This window comes from Paramisgurnus dabryanus, chromosome 4, assembly GCF_030506205.2.
Source record: "Paramisgurnus dabryanus chromosome 4, PD_genome_1.1, whole genome shotgun sequence".
Taxonomy (NCBI): Eukaryota; Metazoa; Chordata; class Actinopteri; order Cypriniformes; family Cobitidae; genus Paramisgurnus; species Paramisgurnus dabryanus.
In genome coordinates this window covers 17,715,623-17,737,687 of record NC_133340.1, presented here as the reverse complement: position 1 = coordinate 17,737,687, position 22,065 = coordinate 17,715,623, and the positions used below count along the sequence as shown (strand labels likewise).

The window sequence follows — 22,065 nt, the reverse complement described above, 5'->3', positions numbered from 1 at the left end:
TTGTATATGATATAGTTTATATAAATTTACATTTATTTTCAAATAATTCCCATAAATTCCCGGTAAATTGTCAATGTGGAATATTTCCAAAAATACCCAGATTAATTTCCCATTGAATATTTCCAGAAATTGAGCCCCTTTTTGCAACCCTAATGAAGACTCAGTTAATTAAATAATCAGATTTATTTCGTCATAAAACAAAAAATTGGTTTTACAAAAAAGATTACAAGAATATTAGAACTGTGTGTCTAAACTGAATTATTCCAAAGTTAAAAGATGCTATGATGATTTCAGTGTAGTTTGTTCTTCAGTATGTTTCTTCTTGTGAGTATGAAAACTTCCTAAATAAGCAAATCTCTCTCCACAGATCAAGCAGTGGTAAGGTTTCTCTCCGGTATGAACTCTCTCATGGGTTCTCAGGACATCTGGTCGAGCAAACGTCTTCTCACACTGAGAGCATTTGTAAAGTCTTTCTCCTGTATGAATTCTCTGGTGCATTACAAAGTTAAACTGCCGATTAAAACTCTTCCCACAAATATTACAGTGATAAGGTTTCTCTCCAGTGTGAACTCTCAGGTGAACACTGAAAGAAGTTGGATTAGAGAAGCTCTTACCACAGTGAGAGCAGAGATAAGGTTTCTCTCCAGTGTGAACTCTTTCATGAACGATCAACTGACTTCTATGACGAAAACGTTTATCACAGTGTGAACATTGATGGAGTTTTTCCTCACTGTGTATTTTTTGATGTGACTTTAGAGAAGATAGCTGCCTAAAGGTTTTTCCACATTCACTGCACTGATACGGTTTCTCATTGGTGTGTATAAGCATGTGTTTCTTCAGATGAGGTTTGAGTCTGAATCTCATCTCACAGTGAGAACATTCGTATGGTTTTTCTCCTGTGTGAATTGTCTTATGAGCATCAAGATTTCCTTTGGTACTGAAATGTGTGTCACATTCAGTGCAGTGGAAAGACTTTTCATCACTTTTCTTACATTGTAACTTCTTTTTCTTCTCTCTGTGCTCTTGTGAATGAAGTTTCTTCTCTTGTAAGGTAGTAAAGCTGATCTTACATCTCCTGCAGGTGAAGAGTTTCTGTTTTGTGTGTTTTTCCTCTGAATTTCTCTGTGAGCTCAATGTCTCTCCACCGGTGATGCTGAAATGAGTTTGTGCTGTCCATCGCTCTTTTGATGTTGAGGACGTTATTTCTCCCTCAGAACATGAATCACTCTTCTCATCTGGAAAAAAAAACTTTTTAACTTACACAAACTGCAAACAGAGAAAAACAAAAAAAGTGAATTAAGATTCTGTGTTTTTCTACATTCATACAGAAACAGTCCTCTTATAGCTGCATGCAACACTTAAGACAAATACAGTGGGGTAAGTTAGTATTTTATACACTGCTGATTTTTCAAGTTTTCCCACTTACGAAGAATGGATGGATCTGTCAGCCGACATTGGCTTAACTTAGCACCCTCTTCTATACAATACATTACTAATATGCTCGCTTGTAAAGTTTATTCATAGCTGCTGTATTCTGCTCTTTATGTTGTCTGTCGATTTTTCTGTGTTTTCCCCTGCTGCTATTAATGTAAAGCTGCTTTGAAACAATTACCAATTGTGAAAAGCGCTTTATAAATAAAATTGAATTCAACAATGTAATTTTCTGCATTTTTTTTAGATTCTGTCTCTCAAAATTGAGGTGAACCTACAATAAAAATTACAGATCCCTCCATTCTTTGTAAGTGGGAAAACTTGGAAAAAAATCAGCAGTGTATCAAATATTTATTTGCCCCACTGTATGTGTAAGTGTTTTAAGGGGTGCACCCCTTAAAACACTTACACATACAGTGGGGCAAATAAATATTTGATACACTGCTGATAAAAAAATTTAAATAACCGAAGCAACTAATAATAGTAATATTTTCTCTCCATTATACCTGTAGGAGCCATGTTAAGTGTTGTTCATGTGATCGTGGGAGCCATAGGGGCGTCATTGATTACGTAAGGTTAAAACACCTGTGTGCAGCCTTGAAAGCATGGGGGTGAGTGCAGGTTAGGCATGGGCCGGTATAAGGTTCTAGCGGTATGATAACCTTTAGCAAAAATACCACAGTTATAGAGTGTTGCGGTATTGCCATTGCAACACTAAAATGTGTTATTTTCAAATACCAAGTAAAATAAAGCCTTTAAATTATAATATTCTTTCAAAAAATATATATCATATTTTCGTAATGTATATTAAAACATCAAATCAATCACATGACTTATTGATTTAATGAATTTTGTATAAACACAACTCATACCTTGGAGACGGTATCACAGAACATTTGAGTGTTTTTGAAACCTTGATACTTTAAAACCTTGGTATACCTTGAAACCGGTAACCAGCCCATGGCTAGTGCAGTAGCACATATTCTTGGTACAATCAGAATGTAACGTATAGTCATAAATTAATTGAGAAACAGTATTGTTGACTTTGAGCAAGTCACTGTAATACTTTGCTATATTAAAACAATCTTCAAATCCTTGGCAGTTTCAAGGTTATTCTGCCGCTACAATACCCCATGATATTAATCCCAGATTAAACTGTTGATTTTCCAATGTTAATTGCATTGAATCAATATCGCATTTGCACAAAACATAATATTGCAATTTTAAGAAACAACCATTATGGTAATCAGTGTTTGCTTTAGTTGGGCTCTTAATTTTCATTAAGTTCATTTTTATTTGATACTTTCATGTGTTTAAGTAAGGTTAAACAGTAAGGTTATTTAAGACAGGTGTCAAACTGAAATAACTAATTTGTTCTAGATGTTCTAGATCGTTTTGTGATTGTTATAAATGTTCTGCTTTGCAAATGCAGTGAGACAAAGCCAGCACTAAAAGTCTGACAAACGTTGACATCAACACTCAACAAACCTTAACAATGGTGACAATCATCCAGCTAATTCAGATACCGTAAACCAATCCAGCATGTATTGCAGCATAAAGCTTCTGTTGATTGTCACCTTTGTTGAGTTTTATATACTGATTTATGGTGTCAGAGATTGATTCAGTTGTAAAACTTTGTGTGTTTTTATAATTCATAAGAATATGTCCTGCAGTAACAGTGTTGTCATTTAACATTGTAGTATCACATAACACACACACAAAGGAATTTTTATTTAGGTAAACTGGGAATGATTAAATCACTTTCCATTAAATATCAGTTTTTTGCAACAACAGATGTCTTTTAAAGCCCAATTAACATTAAAACTCAAGAGTCAAGGGCCTAACAAAAGCAAACATGCATGGTTTGTTTAAATTTCAATCTTTTTTCAACATTAATGAAGAGTGCAAACATGATATTGATCAAATGCAATTAACTTTGACAAATCAACAGTTTTTAACATTGATTCAATGGTTGCTTGTTATCTGGAAATGCCCCTAAAAGTGAAATCTGCAAACATAACAGAAACCGAACAACAATAAAGGATGAAACAACATACCTGAAGGAATAAAATCATCATCATCATCACCATCATCATCATCATCATCATCATCAGTGTGATCTTCCTCTGCTGTGGTTTCTCTTCCCGTCTCCATCATGAGGTTCGTGCAGTCGATGAGTTTGACTGAACACATCTTGAGTTTGGTCTGCAGGATCTGCTGCTGTTCTCCAGCGTTCCAGACAGAATCCAGAGACTCTGTGGAGGTTTGATCAGTAGATTCCTCATCCTGTAAGCCCTGATTACTGTCACACACTGTAGTGTCCTGAGCGTCTGTGGGCTTTGACTCAGTATAACAGAGTAAAGTCAGACTGAGCTCGGAGTCCTGTGTGGAAGATTCACAACAAACCACATCCACATCCTCACAACACAACACAACACACAGAGAGTAAGATTATAAATGATTTGATGTTGTCAAACAGGTAAAGGATGTTTAAAGTGTACAAACCTCTCTCTTCAGTCCTTCATCTCCTCTTAACCTCAGCTTTGTCTCCAGTAACGCCACCTCTTTCTTTAGCTGAGAGATTTCTGTGATGAAATCATCAATATCCAGCATGGACAGATCAGTTCCTACTGATTTACAGCACATCACATCCATCATCATCAACACTAAAATACACAGAGACAAGACTCTGTTTACACTCAATAAAACACTCAAGAGAGAAAAACACTGAGGATACACAAACACATCACACGAGAGCTCTTTCTTTCTTTCTTTCTTTAGTGGGTTTATTGGTGGACTAAAGAGCTGCAGAGCGCCTCCTGCTGTACTGGAGAGAGAAGACACTCAACACTTCATTCTTCTTCTTGTTTAATGGCGATTAACTGCTAAAGAGCCTTATCGCAACCTACTGTGCTGGATGGCAAATTAGCTGGGTGATAAGTCTGAAGTTTAAAACGGTTTCCTCTTCCTTCTCACAAATGAACCATTTATCTATATTTCCTTGATAAACCTTACTCTATCATCCTAACTACATCATTATTATTCATCATACCTGCAACAGAGGTTTCACTGAGCTTCATCCGGTGCTGCACGTTCAGCTTCTCAGGGATACATGGTCCTTAAACCACCAGGTACTGGTAGCTTTGGCACTATGTGCAGGTTCCAAGTGTTGGTTGGAAGATGAAATCTGCATCTCCACAAAGTTGGTCCTCGTGTCAAGACACTCTTGAACAACAGACAGTGTCAGAAGCGTCAGGACTGGACTGCTGCTGAGTGGTCCAACCTTATTTTTCTCTTATAAAAGTAAATTTTGCATTTCCTTTGAAAATCAGGGTCCCAGAGTCTGGAGGAAGAGAGAAAAGGCACACAATCCACGGTGCTTGAGGTCCAGTGTAAACTCTCCACAGTCAGTGATGGTATGGGGTGCCATGCCATCTGCTGGTGTCGGTTCACTGTGTTGTCTGAGGTCCAAGGTCAATGCAGACGTATACCAGAAAGTTTTTCCCGACCCTTCCCAGCAAATCACACCCTGTGTTAGCCCAACAGTGACTTCAACAAGTATCCCCCATGTAAATTCCCAATGTCAGTAGTCAATTGTCAAATACAAATGCAAGTTAAAAGGACAAAGATATTGCCAAAACCATTATTGCACAGCAGTATATAGATCAGATTCATTTGCAGTGACTGGAAATATAGTTAAAGTACATTCTTTAAGAGCAGCTTGTTGAAAAACACTTAAAATTTGATTTTAGTGAGCCTATTGGGTACACAAAGGTTTTCATTCATCAGATTAAAAAAGTTTGGGTAATGGTTCACTATCTATATTTTGTAAATTGAGCCAATGAAAATTAACTATCTTGCCTTAAAATTAACTAATAACATTTTCTACATATATGAATTGAAACCTGCCACAAAGTAAATTTTTCTTGTTGAAAAGTGTCAATTTATTTAAATTCTATTTTTGATTTTAACAAAAAAATATTGATTTAAATCAAAACAAAAATTCACATTTAGTAATAAAATGTATTAAAAAATATTTGATTTATCCAATCAAATAGATAATGACATGAACATTAATGATGAACACCTGCTGTTACCAAACATAAATTTAGCTGTTGTTTAAATTTATTGGTTTTGTTTATTTTCATGCGGGTCAGGGGTTACATGCGCACTTTTATAGTTGTAGCTGCACTGCAACTGAGAGAGAGACCCGAGATGTCAACTCGCAGTCATGTAGGTACACTGCTGAGTCTAAAGTGATTATAATTGCGTTTATCTTGGACTCGAGTCATTTCCCTTTCAGTTTGTATGCAGCCAGCAGGGTATGTTTGTGTATTGGTAATGCTTTATTTCTTAGATTTATTTGTTTTCTACTGCTTTTAAATAGTTCGACAGTGGATTATAAATGAATTAAAGAGACAAAAATAAATCCATAAGTTAATAAAGTACTTTGGCTTTGCGTGTTTCCTGGAGGGGAGTGAAAATAATCACTGAAGAAAAGATGAACAAGAAGAGAAGAGCGCAACAGAAACACACGTACAACTGAACTACAGTTGAACATTAACTGTAAGTAACAGATAAACACAATCAATCGCTCAAGATCTCACCAGAAGAAGATTAAAAACAAACACCATTACCATTTTCACTTATTACAAACCTGTTTGAGTTTATTTCTATTATGGTTTTTTGAAGTCACCATTATAGTGATCAATGTTTCCTTTAATCAAGCACTTGGCTCCTAGGTTTCGGCATTAAAAGGTCCTGTTCTTCCTGATCCAATTTTTCAAACTTTAGTTAGTGTGTAATGTTGCTGTTAGAGCATAAATAATAACTGCAAAAGGATAAAGGTCAAAGTTCACTGCCAGGCGATATATTTTCTTTAACAGAAGTCTCCTTTCAAAGCCTACAGAGAACATCCGGTTTGGACTACAGCCCTATACTTCCCGGTTGAATGATGTCAAACCAAGAGTTTTTGACTATACTCCACCCACAGGAATATGTCAGTCGCCAGCTAAGCTCAAACAGCCCAGGCTAAGCTAAGCTGCTGTCGAATTATATGGGAATTTAAAAAAATGCAAACTTCTCTAAATGGAACTTGCAGCTTAATTTTGTTTAAGTTAAGGTTTACTGCAATTTAAATTTAATTACATTTCTACCCTGCAAATTTTTCAGTCATATGCACACAGGTTACTAAAGGGTCATTGACGCCCTGCATGCATTCTTCCATAACATGCCTAGATCATTTCTTCAATCCTGCACACAAAATAATACCAAAATGCATACAAACACACCTCATGAAATAAAAAAAATCCATTAAGGGGGGGGGATTCCCTTCCATTTTCCAGTCTTTGACTACCACAGAAGCCACACTTGCTGCATTTAAGCTGAATGACTACATCAAGTCAAGTTAGTTCTGATGATAAATCTTGGATAAATATATTTGATATATGGTATTATAGTTTAACTAGCAAATGTGTTTATACAGAAGCTAGGTAGCTAGCCAGTAAATCAGATATCTCCATATAAGCTAGCATTATTTCATTGAACATTTATGATGCTAGCTATCATGTAGCTAGCTCAAGCTGTGATGCTCTTTCTTCTACATTCTGTTAGCCAGTTTTCTGCTATCATACAGAATTACTGTACCACCCAAAAGTTTGGACACATTACAATTTTTAATGTTTTTGAAAGACGTCTCTTACGCTCATCAAGCCTGCATATATTTTATCAAAAATCCCTTAGAAATCAATAATAATATAATGATTTCTAAAAGATTCACAGTTTGGGCGCAAGTATCAAGATTCTTCAAAATTTGTATTACCATGCAAGCATATTGGTCATAAGCAGACATGCATGCAAGGTAATAAAAATTTTGAAGACTTATAAACCAGAAAATACAATATATAACAGAAAATTGATTTCACAAAAAAAGACTACAAGAATATAAGAACTGTGTGTTTAAACTGAATTATTCCAAAGTTAAAAGACGCTATGATGATTTCAGTGTAGTTTGTTCTTCAGTATGTTTCTTCTTGTGAGTATAAAAACTTCCTAAATATGCAAATCTCTCTCCACAGATCAAGCAGTGGTAAGGTTTCTCTCCAGTGTGAACTCTCTCATGCATCTTCAGGACATCTGATCGAGCAAACGTCTTCTCACACTGAGAACATTTGTAAAGTCTTTCTCCTGTATGAGTTCTCTGGTGCTTTGCAAAGTGTGATTGTACATTAAAACTCTTCCCACAGACATTACAGTGATAAGGTTTCTCTCCAGTGTGAACTCTCTGATGAACACTGAAATGAGATGGATTAGAGAAGCTCTTACCACAATGAGAGCAGAGATAAGGTTTTTCTCCAGTGTGAAGTCTCTCATGAACGATCAACTGACCTTTATGATGAAAACGTTTATCACAGTGTGAACATTGATGGAGTTTCTCCTCACTGTGTATTTTTTGATGTGACTTTAGAGAAGATAGCTGCCTAAAGGTTTTTCCACATTCACTGCACTGATACGGTCTCTCATTGGTATGTAAACGCATATGTTTCTTCAGATAAGGTTTGTATCTAAATCTCTTTTTACAGTGAGGACACTCGTATGGTTTTTCTCCTGTGTGAATTCTCTGATGAGCATCAAGATTTCCTTTGGTACTGAAATATTTGCCACATTCAGTGCATTGGAAAAACTTTTCATCACTTTTCTCACAGTGTAACTTCTTCCCTCTGTGCTCTTCTGAATGAAGTTTCTTCTCTTGTAAGGTAGTAAAGCTGATCTTACATCTCCTGCAGGTGAAGAGTTTCTCTTCATTGTGTTTTCTCTCATGTCTCTTTAAATGTCCCTGTGAGCTCAATGTCTTTCCACAGGTGGTGCAGGAAAAAGTTTGTGCTGTCCGTCGCCGTTTTGATGTTAAGGACGTTATTTCTCCCTCAAAACATAAATCACTTTTCTTATCTGGAAAAAACAAAAAAATCTATTTCTTACATTTACACAAACTGCAAACATAGAAAATGAGAGTGAATTAAGATTCTGTGTTTTTTCTACATTCATGCAAAAACAGTACTCTTATAGCTGCATGCAGCACTCAAGAAAAATATATATGTTTAAGGGGTGCAGTGAAAACTATAAAATAACAAATTAAATAACAGAAGCCAATAATAATAGTAATATTTTATGTCCATTATACCCCATGATAATAATCACAGACAGCAGAAGAGCAGACAGAAACTATTGAATCAATGTTTGCACAACAAAAAAAACATTATGGTGATCAGTGTTTGCTTTAGTTGGGCTCTTAATTTTCATTAAAGTGCACCTATTTCATTGCTAAAAACAAGTTATTTCGTATATTTGGTATAATACAATGTGTTTGCATGGTTTATGGTTAAAAAACACATTATTTATTTAAATGTAATTCTTATTTCATGGGTCTTCAACCGGGGGATCTGCCAAATGATGTTTAATCTTACAGAAGTATGACCACATAAGCCCAATTCTGGCATCTTTACACTGGCTACCAGTTAAATATCGCATCCAATTTAAAATATCACTAATCACCTACAAAGCTTTAAATGGCTTAGCACCCTCATATCTTAGAGAATTACTATCAGAATACAATCCATCACGCACACTACGGTCGCAAAATTCTGGCCTATTGATTATCCCTAGACTATCAAAAGTGTCTAAAAGTGGAAGATCTTTTTCCTACTTGGCCCCTAAGCTCTGGAATGATTTACCAACCGATGTACGAGAATCAGACACAGTCGATCATTTTAAATCTAGACTTAAAACTTTTCTCTTCAACAAAGCATCCGCATAATTTGTCTAGTAAAGGTTCTTAACTCGCAATAGTTATTTTCACGGAACAAAGCACTCACGGTCATAACACAGACCAACCAAATAAATAAATAAAAACCTTTTCTGCATGAACACTTAAAATTAATTGCATTAAATAGTTTGCCACCGTTTGCCACTGAACCTGCATTAACGACGACAGTGGGGCTTCCGGCCTTAGTCAAACGGTTTGGCACGTATGGTTGGGTTGCGATTTTGGTGCTTTCGTGTGTCTTGTGAATAGTATGCCATACAGACCCGTTTGCCACTGAACCTGCATTAACGACGACAGTGGGGCCTCCAGCCTTAGTCAAACGGGTTGGTATGTATGGTCGGGTTGCGTTTTTCGCGCTTTCGTGTGTCTTGTGAATAGTATGCCATACATACCCGTTTGCCACTGAACCTGCATTAACGACGACAGTGGGGCTTCCGGCCTTAGTCAAACGGGTTAGCACGTATGGTCGGGTTGCGATGTTTTTGGCGTTTTCTCCTGGTCCTGTAAATGGTATACAATATAGACCCGTTTGCCACTGAACCTGCATTAACGACGACAGTGGGGCTTTAGGCCTTAGTCAAACGGGTCGTCAGGTTTCATTTTCTCTTAAAGATCGGAAGGTGACCTTTATTTACCATATATACCCTCGCAATTTGCTAAATCCTCAACTGTGGATAATATAATTATGCCGCAATAGTTAGTCTGTCTGGAACTAAGCTGAGTTAAACCACATCACTGTGTGACACTTCAATACATATGAACGGCCGCTACGCTAATACGATTTTGTTTTTCTCTCCCTGTCTCACACACGAGACAAACAGACCCAGTCCCGGTAGATGTGAAAGTCGGCACACCTCGGATCTACTGGCCGTCCTTCAACGTTATGCCCAGATGATGCCTGACCAACGATCACCGGCAGAACCGCTTAATCTCCGCCAAATCTCCTTAACCGTTCTCCCAAGGGTTTTTCCCTCCTAGGACTTATTTTTCCTTGGATAAAAGCCCGGGGTTTTTTTTTCTCCTAGGGGGTTTTTCACCCCGGGGAGGCAGCCTTTTTGGGCTTTACCTAGCTTCCTCTTCTATACGTTGCTTTAGTACTACGTGCACTTATAATATTGAGTCATAGCCGCAGCAAATTTAACTGCTCATGCTATCATGTATTTTGTTGTGCTATCTGTCGTTTTTCTGTGCTTTTCACTGCTTCTATTTATGTAAAGCTGCTTTGAAACAATTGACTTTTGTGAAAAGCGCTATATAAATAAAATTGAATTGAATTGGAATTTAATTACGAGCTATTTTTTGTTTTTGGGAAACGGCCTGCATGTTGTCCGAGTACATATCAGTAATTAAAGAAATCATTAAGTAATTTTAAAAACCTGCATAAATCTGCATGTTTGCACATTATTAAACTTAATCTTGTTTACATTAAACATAAAAATTTTGATTTGGTTTAATGGTATTTAAATTACTTTGACACAAATTACGCAATTTAGGAAAATAGGAAGGAGGGGGACTGTTGCATTCTCATCTATATTTTTGAACTTGGATGGCTGTTTCAAGCTGTTCAGATTTGTGATTGCTAAAGCGCTACCAGAATAGACAGTCTTTGTGCCATTCACCATGATCAGTCATCTTTATAAACTGAAAACTCAGGTTCATGTAAATGTGTTATTGTCCATCTCACAGTAAAATGAAAATGTATTACACTGCAAATACCTTAAAATAATGCGTAATTATTTTGTACAACAACAGCATAATAGTGCTAATGTACTGTCTTATTATAGTATGGGCTGTGTGACAGTATGGTTTGTTTCTATTTATAAAATGGTTACTTCCAATCCTTTTCGAAGCAGGGACCCCTTAGATGAGATGGTTGAAGACCCCAGTCTTATTTGATAATTTTATGATTTAAAGTAAAAACATGTGCGCTGATAAAGAAAAATATTGCTCAAATTTGATCAATGTTTGGTTACTTTTTATGATAAGTGTGAAACTGAAATTACTAATTTGTTCTAGATCATGTAGATTGTTTTGTGACTGTTATAAACATTCAGTTTTTTTGCAAATGCAGTGAGCCAAAGCAAGCACAAAAATACTGATAAACATTTACATAATTACTCAACCTACAAACCCCAAGAATTATAACAATCATCCAGCTAATTCAGATAAACCGATCCAGCATGTATTGCAGCATAAAGCTAACTTCTGTTGATTGTCACCATTGTTGAGTTTCATATAATGATTCACGATGTCTGTGATTGATTCAGTTGTAAAAATGTGTGTTTTTATAATTCATAAGAACATATCTACAAAAACAGTGTTGTCATTTAACATTGTAGTTTTACACAACACACACAAGAAGTATTATTTAGGTAAACCGGGAATGATTAAATCACTTTCCATTAAATTTCAGTTTTCTTTGCAACAACACATGTCTTTTAAAGCCAACTTAACATTAAAACACAAGAGTCAAGGGCCTAACAAAAGCAAACATGCATGGTTTGTTTAAATTTCAATCTTTTTTTCCACATTAAAGCGTAACTAAACCCCTGGTCAGAGCCTGACTCCACCCACTGGCAATATTTGAAAAATGCAAGAAAAGTGGGCAGATATCAAAGAGGTAGAGGGGACGAACTAAGTGTGTTGTGAGATCGTAAATAGGGCGTGGTGATCTTGAACCTGCTTACGTCACGAGTCATTTTTTGGACCCACCATCCAATAGGAAAATTCAACTGCAGTAGCCACCGTTCAACCTGAAGAGGGCAGCACTCAGACGTTTTTACACCATATATTGTAGTATTGAAACACTTTACATCCAAATGTCAAAAAACTTACTAAAATCAATGAACAGCACTAATAAAGCCCCATTCTTACAGATCATTAACTAAAAAAAGTTGGTTTAGGGTTTAGTTACTCTTTAATGGAGAGTGCAAACATGATATTGATTAAATGCAATTAACTTTGACAAATCTAGTTTTTTGATTCGATGATTGCATGCTATCTGGAAATGCCCCTAGAAGTGTAATCTGCAAAAATATAACCAGAAACCGAACAACAATAAAGGATGAAACAACATACCTGAAGGAATAAAATCCTCACCACAACCCTCATCTTCTTCCTCAGTGTTATCTTCCTCTTCTGTGGTTTCTTTTCCCATCTCTATCATGAGGTTCCTGCAGTCGGTGAGTTTGACTGAACACATCTTGAGTTTGGTCTGCAGGATCTGCTGTTGTTCTCCAGCGTTCCAGACAGAATCCAGAGACTCTGTGGAGGTTTGATCAGTAGATTCCTCATCCTGTAAGCCCTGATCAGTTCCTGATTTACAGCACATCACATCCATCTCATCATCAACACTAAAATACACAGAGACAAGACTCTGTTTACACTCAATGAAACACTCAAGAGAGAAAAACACTGAGGATACACAAACACATCACACGCGAGCTCTTTTCTTTCTTTCTTTCTTTCTTTAGTGGGTTTATCGGCGGACTAAAGAGCTGCAGAGCGCCTCCTGCTGTACTGGAGAGAGAAGACACTCAACACTTCATTCCTGCTGTTAACAAATCTCAACATTTTCAACAGCAAACGTTTTTTGCTTTGTCATAGGTTTTCATTTGTGAAAAAAAACGTGACAGATGCTTTGCCAAACCAACTATGCAAAAGACAAACGCCTGCCTTTCTGGACACGTAAGAATAATAAAGACACAACATCATTTTAACGTTAATGTTACTGTATATTAATTTCAAATTTAGAGTGTGATGATTGCTTGTGCAAGTGATCAATAATAAATCTCTATTGAATGTCTCCACTAATTATTATTATTACATTAAACTCACCTCTGTAAATCTCATTGTGTGCACTATTATCACCATTCATTCATACATACATATAACCAAAGATTTTACTGATAGAGCACAAAACTGTTTACAAGAACATAAAATTCCTCATAGATCTAATCACTTATACATCACACTGATGCATATTTACCTCTAAATGCACAAAGTGACAGTCTGATGGTTTACTTCGTGGCATAGTAATTTTTTTAGCAGCATGCGATTAATTACATTTAATCACACAGAATAAAAAACTATATGAAGAGTTTCGTTGCAAAATGAGATAACTCTTGTTTTTAACATTTTTGTCAAAACATGTTTATTATTATGTTATCATGTTATTATTTTGTTTTATGGTGATACTTAGCTGTATTTTTTAAGTTATGAAGGTTTAAATTAAAACAAACCAACTGCAGTTGAACTGATATTCATTGGAATGCACAACCAAAAAACGAGATTTCTGGAAAAAAAAGGAGTTTTGCAACGAAACTCTTCATATACAGTAAATATACTTGACTTGTCAAAATATGGTACAACCAAAGCAAACAAGCATTTAAACAGTCATGACTGTTTAGGGTAATATGTCAAAACTTTTGTGATAATATTTGCATCATGGATAGATCAAGATTATGGATCAATTTATTATAAATTAGGTGGTGGATCACACAAAAGCATTTAATGGAGAACAAAATTTGCAATATATTGCTTACACTGACAGATAAATTGTTCTGTATTTACTATTGATAAACTGATGGAACGATCACATCTTTGCATTATGCATTTATAATATTTAAAAATGTTTTACTATTAAACAATTAAAAGTATGTATACTACTCAAACTACACACAGAAGGCCTCATGTAAATTTAAGAACAGATTTATTGTAAGATTACTTTATTTCAAGGTAAAAGATGATGTAAAAGATAAATTCATCATGAATATAAGAGAAAATCTACCATAAAATCTGATCAGTGTTAGTAAAACTATAATTATATTATTCATATTTTATTTATAAATTCCAGGCTTTTTTATTTATACATTTCTCAGGCTTAATTCAAGGACACTGTATGTACAAAAAACTAATGATCAATAGTACACACATCTCAATTTAAGTCGATTATACAAGATTAGACTATACAATGTACAAAATTGTTAAGGAATGGTAGTATTGAGAAAATAAGTAAGGTTTTAGTTGAGACTTGAAGGAAGAGATGGAAGTTATGTCAAGCATAGTCAGTGGTAGTGAGTTTCATAGTTAAGCTGCCATGACACCAAACAATCGACACCACATAGATGTCAACAGGGGCGGAGTGGGACCCAAAAATCTACCGGGAAATTTCATAGACCACCAGCCCTCCATGGTCAAAAAAAATAAGCAAATGCTGAAATCTAAAATTACAATAAAATGACTGCACAACAACATGAAATACCAAGTGTAATAACTATTATTTAAAAGATCTTAAAGTCAACAACAGTTCCCTAGTTTTAGGTAAGATTAAGCTTACTATGGTTGCAAAGCAGTTGCTTATAAAATTATTAAGCCTGTTTGGAGAGAGATGTTTTATGTGACAAAATGTCAGTCATCGTGTGATAACGAAAATATAACGCAACTTACATGTTCTGAGCAGGTGTTGTCAGTCAACAGGCTGTAAACTGTTGGCTAAGTTCCATACACTCGTGAAAAACTGATGCTGATTATCTGGGAAACATTCTCTAACAGCAGTCAAGTTGTCATTGTTTGTGTCAAAGTTGTGCATTTGTTGTAACATTAAAACAGGAGATCAGACTTAGGCTACTCTTTGCTGCTCAAAGTGATGCTCGAAGCTCCATTCCTCTGTGGTGTGCGAGGCTATGCTTTTTATTGGTTGTTGCGTTAAATCTTACCCAGATACAACAGTCCTATTTTCTGATTGGCTATTGTGTAGCCTCTTTCTTTATTTTTTGATTGGCTGATAGAACTCCAGGGGAGACGGGCTTGATAGAGAGAGCGGTGCGGCCAGATACATTTTGAGCGCTGAAGCATATTAAATATATGATAAATAGGTTTTGGTGTGGCCGGAGTGCACGACTAAAGACTGAAAGCACGGCTATTATCAGACCCGCCTTCGCGGCCTTAAAACACTACCGGCCCACCGGGAAAAGTCCCGACTTTCCCGATTGCCACTCCGCCCCTGCATGTCAAGCAGAAACAAGGAATATTAAGGAGTTTGGAGTCAGGATGACAAAGGAAATGACTAGGAGTAGAGACCAATAAATCTGACAGGTAGAGTGGGGCAAAACCATTAAGACATTTAAAAGTTAACAATTACTTTATTTTTTATACTGTCTGAGAGAGGTAGCCAGTGTTATTCATGAATTAATGTGTTTGACTTCTCTGGCAGCAGAGTTTTGGATATGCTGGAAATTTGGATATGCTGGGTATATGACTTAAAATTGTTTTGGCAGGTAGCCCAATGAAATCGGAATTACAATAGTCAGAATGTGACATTATAAGAGTATGCACCAAAGTTGTGATATCATCAGTGCTGAGAGCAGATGCAGGCGGGCAATGTTACACAGATGGTAAAATTCTGTCTTAGCAATAAAGTTGCTAAACGATTGAAAAGGTCTAATTGTATCCACAAATTGTTTATTGAAAGAAAATAAAAAAAGGTCTGTTATAAATAGTAAATGTTAGTTAGCACTGTTTTTAGAATAGTTTAGACTGTGGACCAAATACAATTAACTAATACAGAAATTCATTCAAGGCAAAAAATTAAAGTGAGTCAACAGACAAAGCGGTGAAATAGGTTAAAATGTCACAGGCCTAACTGTGATATTTAAAACCACGTCTATAGACCCTTCTACTGTTTGTACACAATGATGATGTGGCAACATACGATGGCAATTTGATCACGTGGGGTTTAAAAGGGTCTATGGATAATATGATAAAGGGGCAGTACATAAACTAGAAAGAGTAATGGACCAAGAACTGAACCTTGAGGAACACCTTACATAAGTGGAGCTATGGAAGATTTAAAATTGTACATTGAGATGAAGTTTCTTTCGGTGAGATAAAAACAATCCATGAAAGAGCAGAACCAGAGACAGATAAGAACCTTGTGTGAAACAGTATCAAAAGCAGCACTCAGATCAAGCAATTTTAAGTAAAAAGGGGACAGAGCTAGTTGTAAACGAACAATTAATTAATCAATACATCTTTTATTTTTTCAACTCTTCAGACATTTGGCTGTTATTATTGAACGGACTCTTTTTAATAGGTTAGGTCGTTTTGAACATGTTTCTTCTTATGACTCTTAAAAGGTCCTACATTAGCGAATCTCTCTCCACAAATGGAGCATCGGTAAGGTTTCTCTCCAGTATGAACTCTCAAATGGATTCTCAGAAGAACCGCTTGAGTAAATGTCTTCTCACACAAAGAGCATTTGTAAGGTCTTTCTCCTGTATGAGTTCTCCGGTGTGTCACTAAATTGTAATGTTTAGTAAAACTCTTCCCACAAACACTACATTGATGAGGTTTTTCTCCAGTGTGAACTTTCTGATGATCTTTAAAAGTACCTGAACAAGAAAATCTTTTTCCACATTGAGGACAGAGATAAGGTTTCTCTCCAGTGTGAATTCTCTCATGGTCTATCAGATGAGATTTACGACGGAAACGTCTATCACAGTATGAACACTGATGGAGTTTCTCTTCAGAGTGAATTATTTGGTGTATCTTTAGACAACCTGAATCCCTAAAAGCTTTGTCACATTGACTGCACTGATACGGTCTCTCATTGGTGTGTAAAAACACATGTTTCTTCAGATAGGCTTTTTGGCTGAAACTCATCTCACAGTGAGGACACTTGTATGGTTTTTCTCCCGTGTGAATTCTCTCATGACCAACAAGACAATTCCTGGTCCTGAAACGCATGTCACATTTACTGCAGTGGAACGGTCTTTCACCACTGTGTGTCATCATGTGAGCTTTCAGACTAGTAGAGGAGAGATAACCTTTACCACACTGCTCACAGTGCTTCTTAACTCTGTGCACTTTTGAATGAAGTCTCAACTCTCTTAGGGTAGTAAAGGTCAACTCACATCTCCTGCAGGTGAAGAGTATCTGATCTGTGTGTTCATGTTTCTCTGAGCTGAATGTCTGTGTTTCACCACTGTGTGTCCTCATGTGAACTTTCAGTTTAGAAACAGAGGAATAAACTTTATCACACTGCTCACAATGAAATGGCTGCTTCATCTCTCTGTGCACTTTTGAATGATGACGTCTCTTCTCTTGTAAGGTAGTAAAGCTGATCCCACATCTCTTGCAGGTGAAGAGTTTCTGTTCTGTGTGTTTTCTCTCATGTCTCTCTAAATGTCCCTGTGAGCTCAACGTCTTTCCACAGGTGATGCAGGAAAAAGTTTGTGCTGTCCGTCGCTCTTCTGATGTTGAGGACGTTATTTCCCCATCACAACATGAATCAGTTTTTTCACCTGAAAGAAACATGATAGCATCATATTTAAAATAAACACAAATGGTGAAATTATTGAAATGGAAATGATGGACAATTTGTATAAAGAAGAGATACCACCAAAAGTTAATTAATGGTAATGCGGGTCTTACTGTTTCAAAAATACACTCTCCGGCCACTTTATTAGGTACACCTTACCAGTACCGGGTTGGACCCCCTTTTGCCTTCAGAACTGCCTATGCCTTAATCCTTTGTGGCATAGATTCAACAAGGTACTGGAAATATTCCTCAGAGATTTTGGTCCATATTAAGATGATAGCATCACGCAGTTGCTGCAGATTTGTCCGCTGCACATCCATGATGCAAATCTCCCATTCCACCACATCCCAAAGATGCTCCATTGGGTTGAGATCTGGTGACCCTGGAGGCCATTTGAGTACAGTGAACTCATTGTCATGTTCAAGGACCAGTCTGAGATGATTTGCGCTTATGACATGGCGCGTTATCCTGCTGGAAGTAGCCATCAGAAGACTGTGGTCATAAAGGGATGGACATGGTCAGAAACAATGCTCAGGTAGGCTGTGGCATTGACATGATACTCAATTGGTACTTTTGGGCCCAAAGTGTGCCAAGAAAATATCCCCCACACCATTTTTCACCACCACCAGCCAGAACCGTTGATACAAGGCAGGATGGATCCATGTTTTCATGTTGTTGACACCAAATGTAGACTTACCATCCGAATGTCGCAGCAGAAATCGAGACTCATCAGACCAGGCAACGTTTTTCCAATCTTCTATTGTCCATTTTGGTGAGCCTGTGCGAATTGTAGCCTCAGTTTCCTGTTCTTAGCTGTCAGGCGTGGCACCTGGTGTGGTCTTTTGCTGCTGTAGCCCATCCGCCTCAAGGTTCGACGTGTTGTGTGTTCAGAAAACCTCTTCTGCATACCTCGGTTGTAACGAATGGTTATTTGAGTTACTGTTGCCTTTCTTTCAGTTCGAACCAGGCTGGCCATTCTTCTCTGACCTTTGGCATCAACAAGGCATTTGCGCCCACAGAACTGCCGCTCACTGGATATTTTATTTTTTTCGGACAATTCTCTGTATACCCTACAGATGATTGTGCTTGAAAATTGAAGTAGATCAGCAGTTTCTGAAATACTCAGACCAGCCCATCTGGCACCAACAACCATGTCACGTTCAAAGTCACTTAAATCACTTTTCTTCCCCATTCTGACGCTCGGTTTGAACTGCAGCAGATCGTCTTGACCATGTCTACATGCCTAAATGCATTGAGTCGCTGCCATGTCATTGGCTGATTAGAAATTTGTGTTAACAGTCAGTTGGACAGGTGTACAACTGAAAAGTGGCCGGTGAGTGTATAGTAAACAAAAGAGGCCCCAAGACAGATCTTTGGGGGACACCATTTGTAATCACCAATAGTTTGGATAGTTAACCTTCAACCTGTACACATAGAGTTCTTCCACTTAAAGGGGACATTTTACAATACTTTTTTAACTCATGCTGCCTTCACGTGCTAGTGTTTTAAACGGTCACAATGACTTTGAGCATTTTACAATAAAATATACTTCCACAAACTCAGGAGTGTACTTTTTGACCGAGCCACACAAGCACATTTAAATAACGTGTAATAAAACAACACGTTTAATGCTCAATCTTTAAAGAACAGATAAAACATGTTTATGCTTATATTGTGTATGATTAAAGTGAATACATTTGCGTTGTTCTGTCAGTCTCTCACTCTGTATTGTGACTCCTCGTATTCATATCTTGATCAAGAAAAACAAACAAACGTTAAGGTAGCGTTGAGCATCCAAATGTGACATTGGGCAACAAAACTAAGTGTACATTTTTTTAAATTGAGATGCAACCATTTCAAAATTTGGAATCTGCAGGTGCACAAAAAATCTAAATATTGAGAAAATTGCATCTACTAAAATAAAGATTAAATATTTTTAGTATCACAGTAAAAAAATTTTCACAATTTTAACAGAAAATAAAATGGCACAATGATAAGGTAAAAAAATCTGTTAACTTTCTTAAAGAAACGACATTTACGGTTAAAAACTGTAACCGATTTAACAAAATACTACATTTAATATAAGAGTGAAATAAAGTAAAACCTATGGTGTTTGAAAGTAAATTGTATGAATTACAATACATTTTATGTTGAAAATCTCAATTATATTCAGTTGGATTATAAATTTACTTTTAAGGTAAAATATTGTAAAAAAAAAAAAATAATTAAAACTAAATATCTCATGAGGGTCCCACAAATAAATAATTTAGATCACAAGGGTTTGGATAAAAAAAAGATTGAAAATCCCTGTTGTAAAGGAAGTGTTCCTATGTAGCTCAGTGGTAGAGCATTGTGTTTGCAGCCAATAGGTCATGGATTTGAACCCAGGGAACACACATACTGTTAAAACCTATACTGTATACCTTGTAATGCACTGAAAGTCACTTTGGATAAAAACATCTGCCAAATGCATAAATATAAATATAAGAAGAAACATACGTGAAGGAATAAAATCATCATCATCGTTGTCAAAATTCTTCACTGCATCTTCATCATCATTAGCGTGATCTTCCTCTTCTGTGTTTTCTCTTTCCGTCTCCATCATGAGGTTCGAGCAGTCGATGAGTTTGACTGAACACATCTTGAGTTTGGTCTGCAGGATCTGCTGCTGTTCTCCAGCGTTCCAGACAGAATCCAGAGACTCTGTGGAGGTTTGATCAGTAGATTCCTCATCCTGTAAGCCCTGATTACTGTCACACACTGTAGTGTCCTGAGCGTCTGTGGGCTTTGACTCAGTATAACAGAGTAAAGTCAGACTGAGCTCGGAGTCCTGTGTGGAAGATTCACAACAAACACACACAGAGTAAGATTAGAAATGATTTGATGTTGTCTGATTCAGGTAAAGGATGTTTAAGCTGTACAAACCTCTCTCTTCAGTCCTTCATCTCCTCTTAACCTCAGCTTTGTCTCCAGTAACGCCACCTCTTTCTTCAGCTGAGAGATTTCTGTGATGAAATCATCAATATCCAGCATGGACAGATCAGTTCCTACTGATTTACAGCACATCACATCCATCATCAACACTAAAATACACAGAGACAAGACTCTGTTTACACTCAATAAAACACTTAAGAGAGAGAAACACTGAGGATACACAAACACATCACACGTGAGCTCTTTCTTTCTTTCTTTAGTGGGTTTATCAGTGGACTAAAGAGCTGCAGAGCGCCTCCTGCTGTACTGGAGAGAGAAGACACTTAAGATTTCCTTTTGTAGTGTGTTTTTTGGAACATACTCCAGGGGCCTATACCATGAAAATGGTTAAACAAACTCATTGTTACAGGATTAGTTTCAAGTTGACAAAACCAAGCCAATGTGACCAGGCCTTGTTGGTACAAGCTATTTTCATGGTACCCAAAACCCAGGATTTGCACAAACTAATCCTAAACTTACCTGGCTTACCAACTAAACCGGCTTTATGGTATAGACCCCAGTAGGATTTAATGCCCCAACCAATAGAACCCAACACATCTCAGCAGAGACCCACAGTGACTATTATAGTTTCCATTACATCTAATAAAATTCCCATTAAAACCATTAAATACAATAGAATTATTATAAATTATAAATAAATAAATACATAATTAAATATAAATATATACCGTATACACAAAGAAATGTAAAAAAACAAAAATCTATACCTTTATTTCCTTATTTAGGCTATGTACTATATGCCAGAGACAGCTTTCTGTACATCATAACATAAGCTGTAATGGTGCATATAAGGTTTAAAAATCTATTTATAGGGAGAAATATAATCTGAATAGTCAGGTTTGTTTCTGGTGCTGTCAACATTGTTTATTGGATGTTTCATTAAAAAAAATCTGAGGGTTTGAATGGACATGAAGCTTCCGCGCACCTACAGTAACCTGAAATTATGCATTTCTTCAAGTCTATCATCTGCCAGCTCAGTCAGGCATCGTGTGAGTCTGGCCAGAAGACGCCATCCCTATGTTACGGAACTGTTTCCACCACACAGACTGGGATGTTTTCAAGGGGCAGGGTACGGATACCCGTGAATTATTGGACGAGTATACATCACTGTCCTGAGTTACAATAATTTCTGTGTGGCTAATGTTACGTTGTGGAAACATTTCTGTGTGCATCTAAACAGGAAACCTTGGATGGGAGGACATCAGGGCCATCACAGACTATAAGAGCAAATCAAAATCCCCCTCAGCTTATTACACATTGGCTGAGATTTCAACCATTTCTATGCCCGCTATGACAGGGAGAATACAGATCCTGTGTTGCCCCTCCTCCCCTCCACTGATCCTACCTCAGCCTTACTCATGAGGTAAGATGTGTTCTCTGCGGCATTAACACCAAAAAAGCACCCGGACCGGACAGAGTGCTGGGTCGAGTGCAGAGAGACTGTGGTGCAGAGTTAACTGACGTTTTTTTCCGCCATCTACAATATATAATTTTCCAC

The 22,065-nt window shown here is 36.9% G+C and overlaps 3 protein-coding genes across 5 annotated transcripts in view; all 3 read right to left on the bottom strand.

The window, feature by feature from the left end:
• Positions 1 to 168: 168 nt before the first annotated feature.
• LOC135752322 (uncharacterized) lies at positions 169 to 4,760 on the bottom strand. 2 transcript variants are annotated; one of them, XM_065270807.2, is made up of 4 exons: positions 4,484 to 4,760; positions 3,937 to 4,097; positions 3,489 to 3,849; positions 169 to 1,235 (listed from the first exon to the last, which is right to left on the bottom strand). In XM_065270807.2, the coding sequence occupies exons 1-4, from the start codon at positions 4,509 to 4,511 to the stop codon at positions 280 to 282; spliced, it is 1,506 nt and encodes a 501-aa protein (XP_065126879.2). In that variant the 5' UTR covers positions 4,512 to 4,760; the 3' UTR covers positions 169 to 279. The 2 variants fall into 2 exon arrangements, with proteins under 2 accessions (XP_065126879.2, XP_065126880.2); XM_065270808.2 differs by having other exon boundaries at positions 3,489 to 3,813.
• Positions 4,761 to 4,893: 133 nt separating this feature from the next.
• LOC135752335 (uncharacterized) lies at positions 4,894 to 12,724 on the bottom strand. The gene is made up of 2 exons (XM_073814531.1): positions 12,332 to 12,724; positions 4,894 to 8,379 (listed from the first exon to the last, which is right to left on the bottom strand). Exons 1-2 carry the CDS (start codon positions 12,591 to 12,593, stop codon positions 7,421 to 7,423), a joined length of 1,221 nt encoding a protein of 406 aa, XP_073670632.1. The 5' UTR covers positions 12,594 to 12,724; the 3' UTR covers positions 4,894 to 7,420.
• Positions 12,725 to 13,748: 1,024 nt separating this feature from the next.
• The window catches only part of LOC135750644 (uncharacterized), a 39,464-nt gene continuing 31,147 nt past the window's right edge, over positions 13,749 to 22,065 (bottom strand). The window contains exons 3-5 of one of the 2 annotated variants that reach the window (XM_073814514.1): positions 20,499 to 20,656; positions 20,073 to 20,403; positions 13,749 to 17,556 (exon numbers count right to left, since the gene is read on the bottom strand). In XM_073814514.1, coding sequence (XP_073670615.1) covers positions 16,340 to 17,556; positions 20,073 to 20,403; positions 20,499 to 20,651 — 1,701 coding nt within the window. In that variant the 5' untranslated portion in view covers positions 20,652 to 20,656 and the 3' untranslated portion in view covers positions 13,749 to 16,339. Of the gene's footprint in view, positions 17,557 to 20,072; positions 20,404 to 20,498; positions 21,058 to 22,065 lie in introns of those variants that run through there. The other variant, XM_065269595.2, reaches the window with a different exon arrangement.

Coding starts and splice junctions, on each gene's coding strand:
- LOC135752322 (XM_065270807.2), bottom strand. CDS start 4,511: ATGAAGCTCAGTGAAACCTCTGTTGCAG. Junction 3,850..3,936: donor ATGAAGGACTGAAGAGAGAG/GTTTGTACACTT, acceptor TTGTGTTGTGAG/GATGTGGATGTGGTTTGTTG. Junction 1,236..3,488: donor TGATGATTTTATTCCTTCAG/GTATGTTGTTTC, acceptor TTTTTTTTCCAG/ATGAGAAGAGTGATTCATGT.
- LOC135752335 (XM_073814531.1), bottom strand. CDS start 12,593: ATGGATGTGATGTGCTGTAAATCAGGAACTGATCAGGGCTTACAGGAT. Junction 8,380..12,331: donor TGAGGATTTTATTCCTTCAG/GTATGTTGTTTC, acceptor TGTTTTTTCCAG/ATAAGAAAAGTGATTTATGT.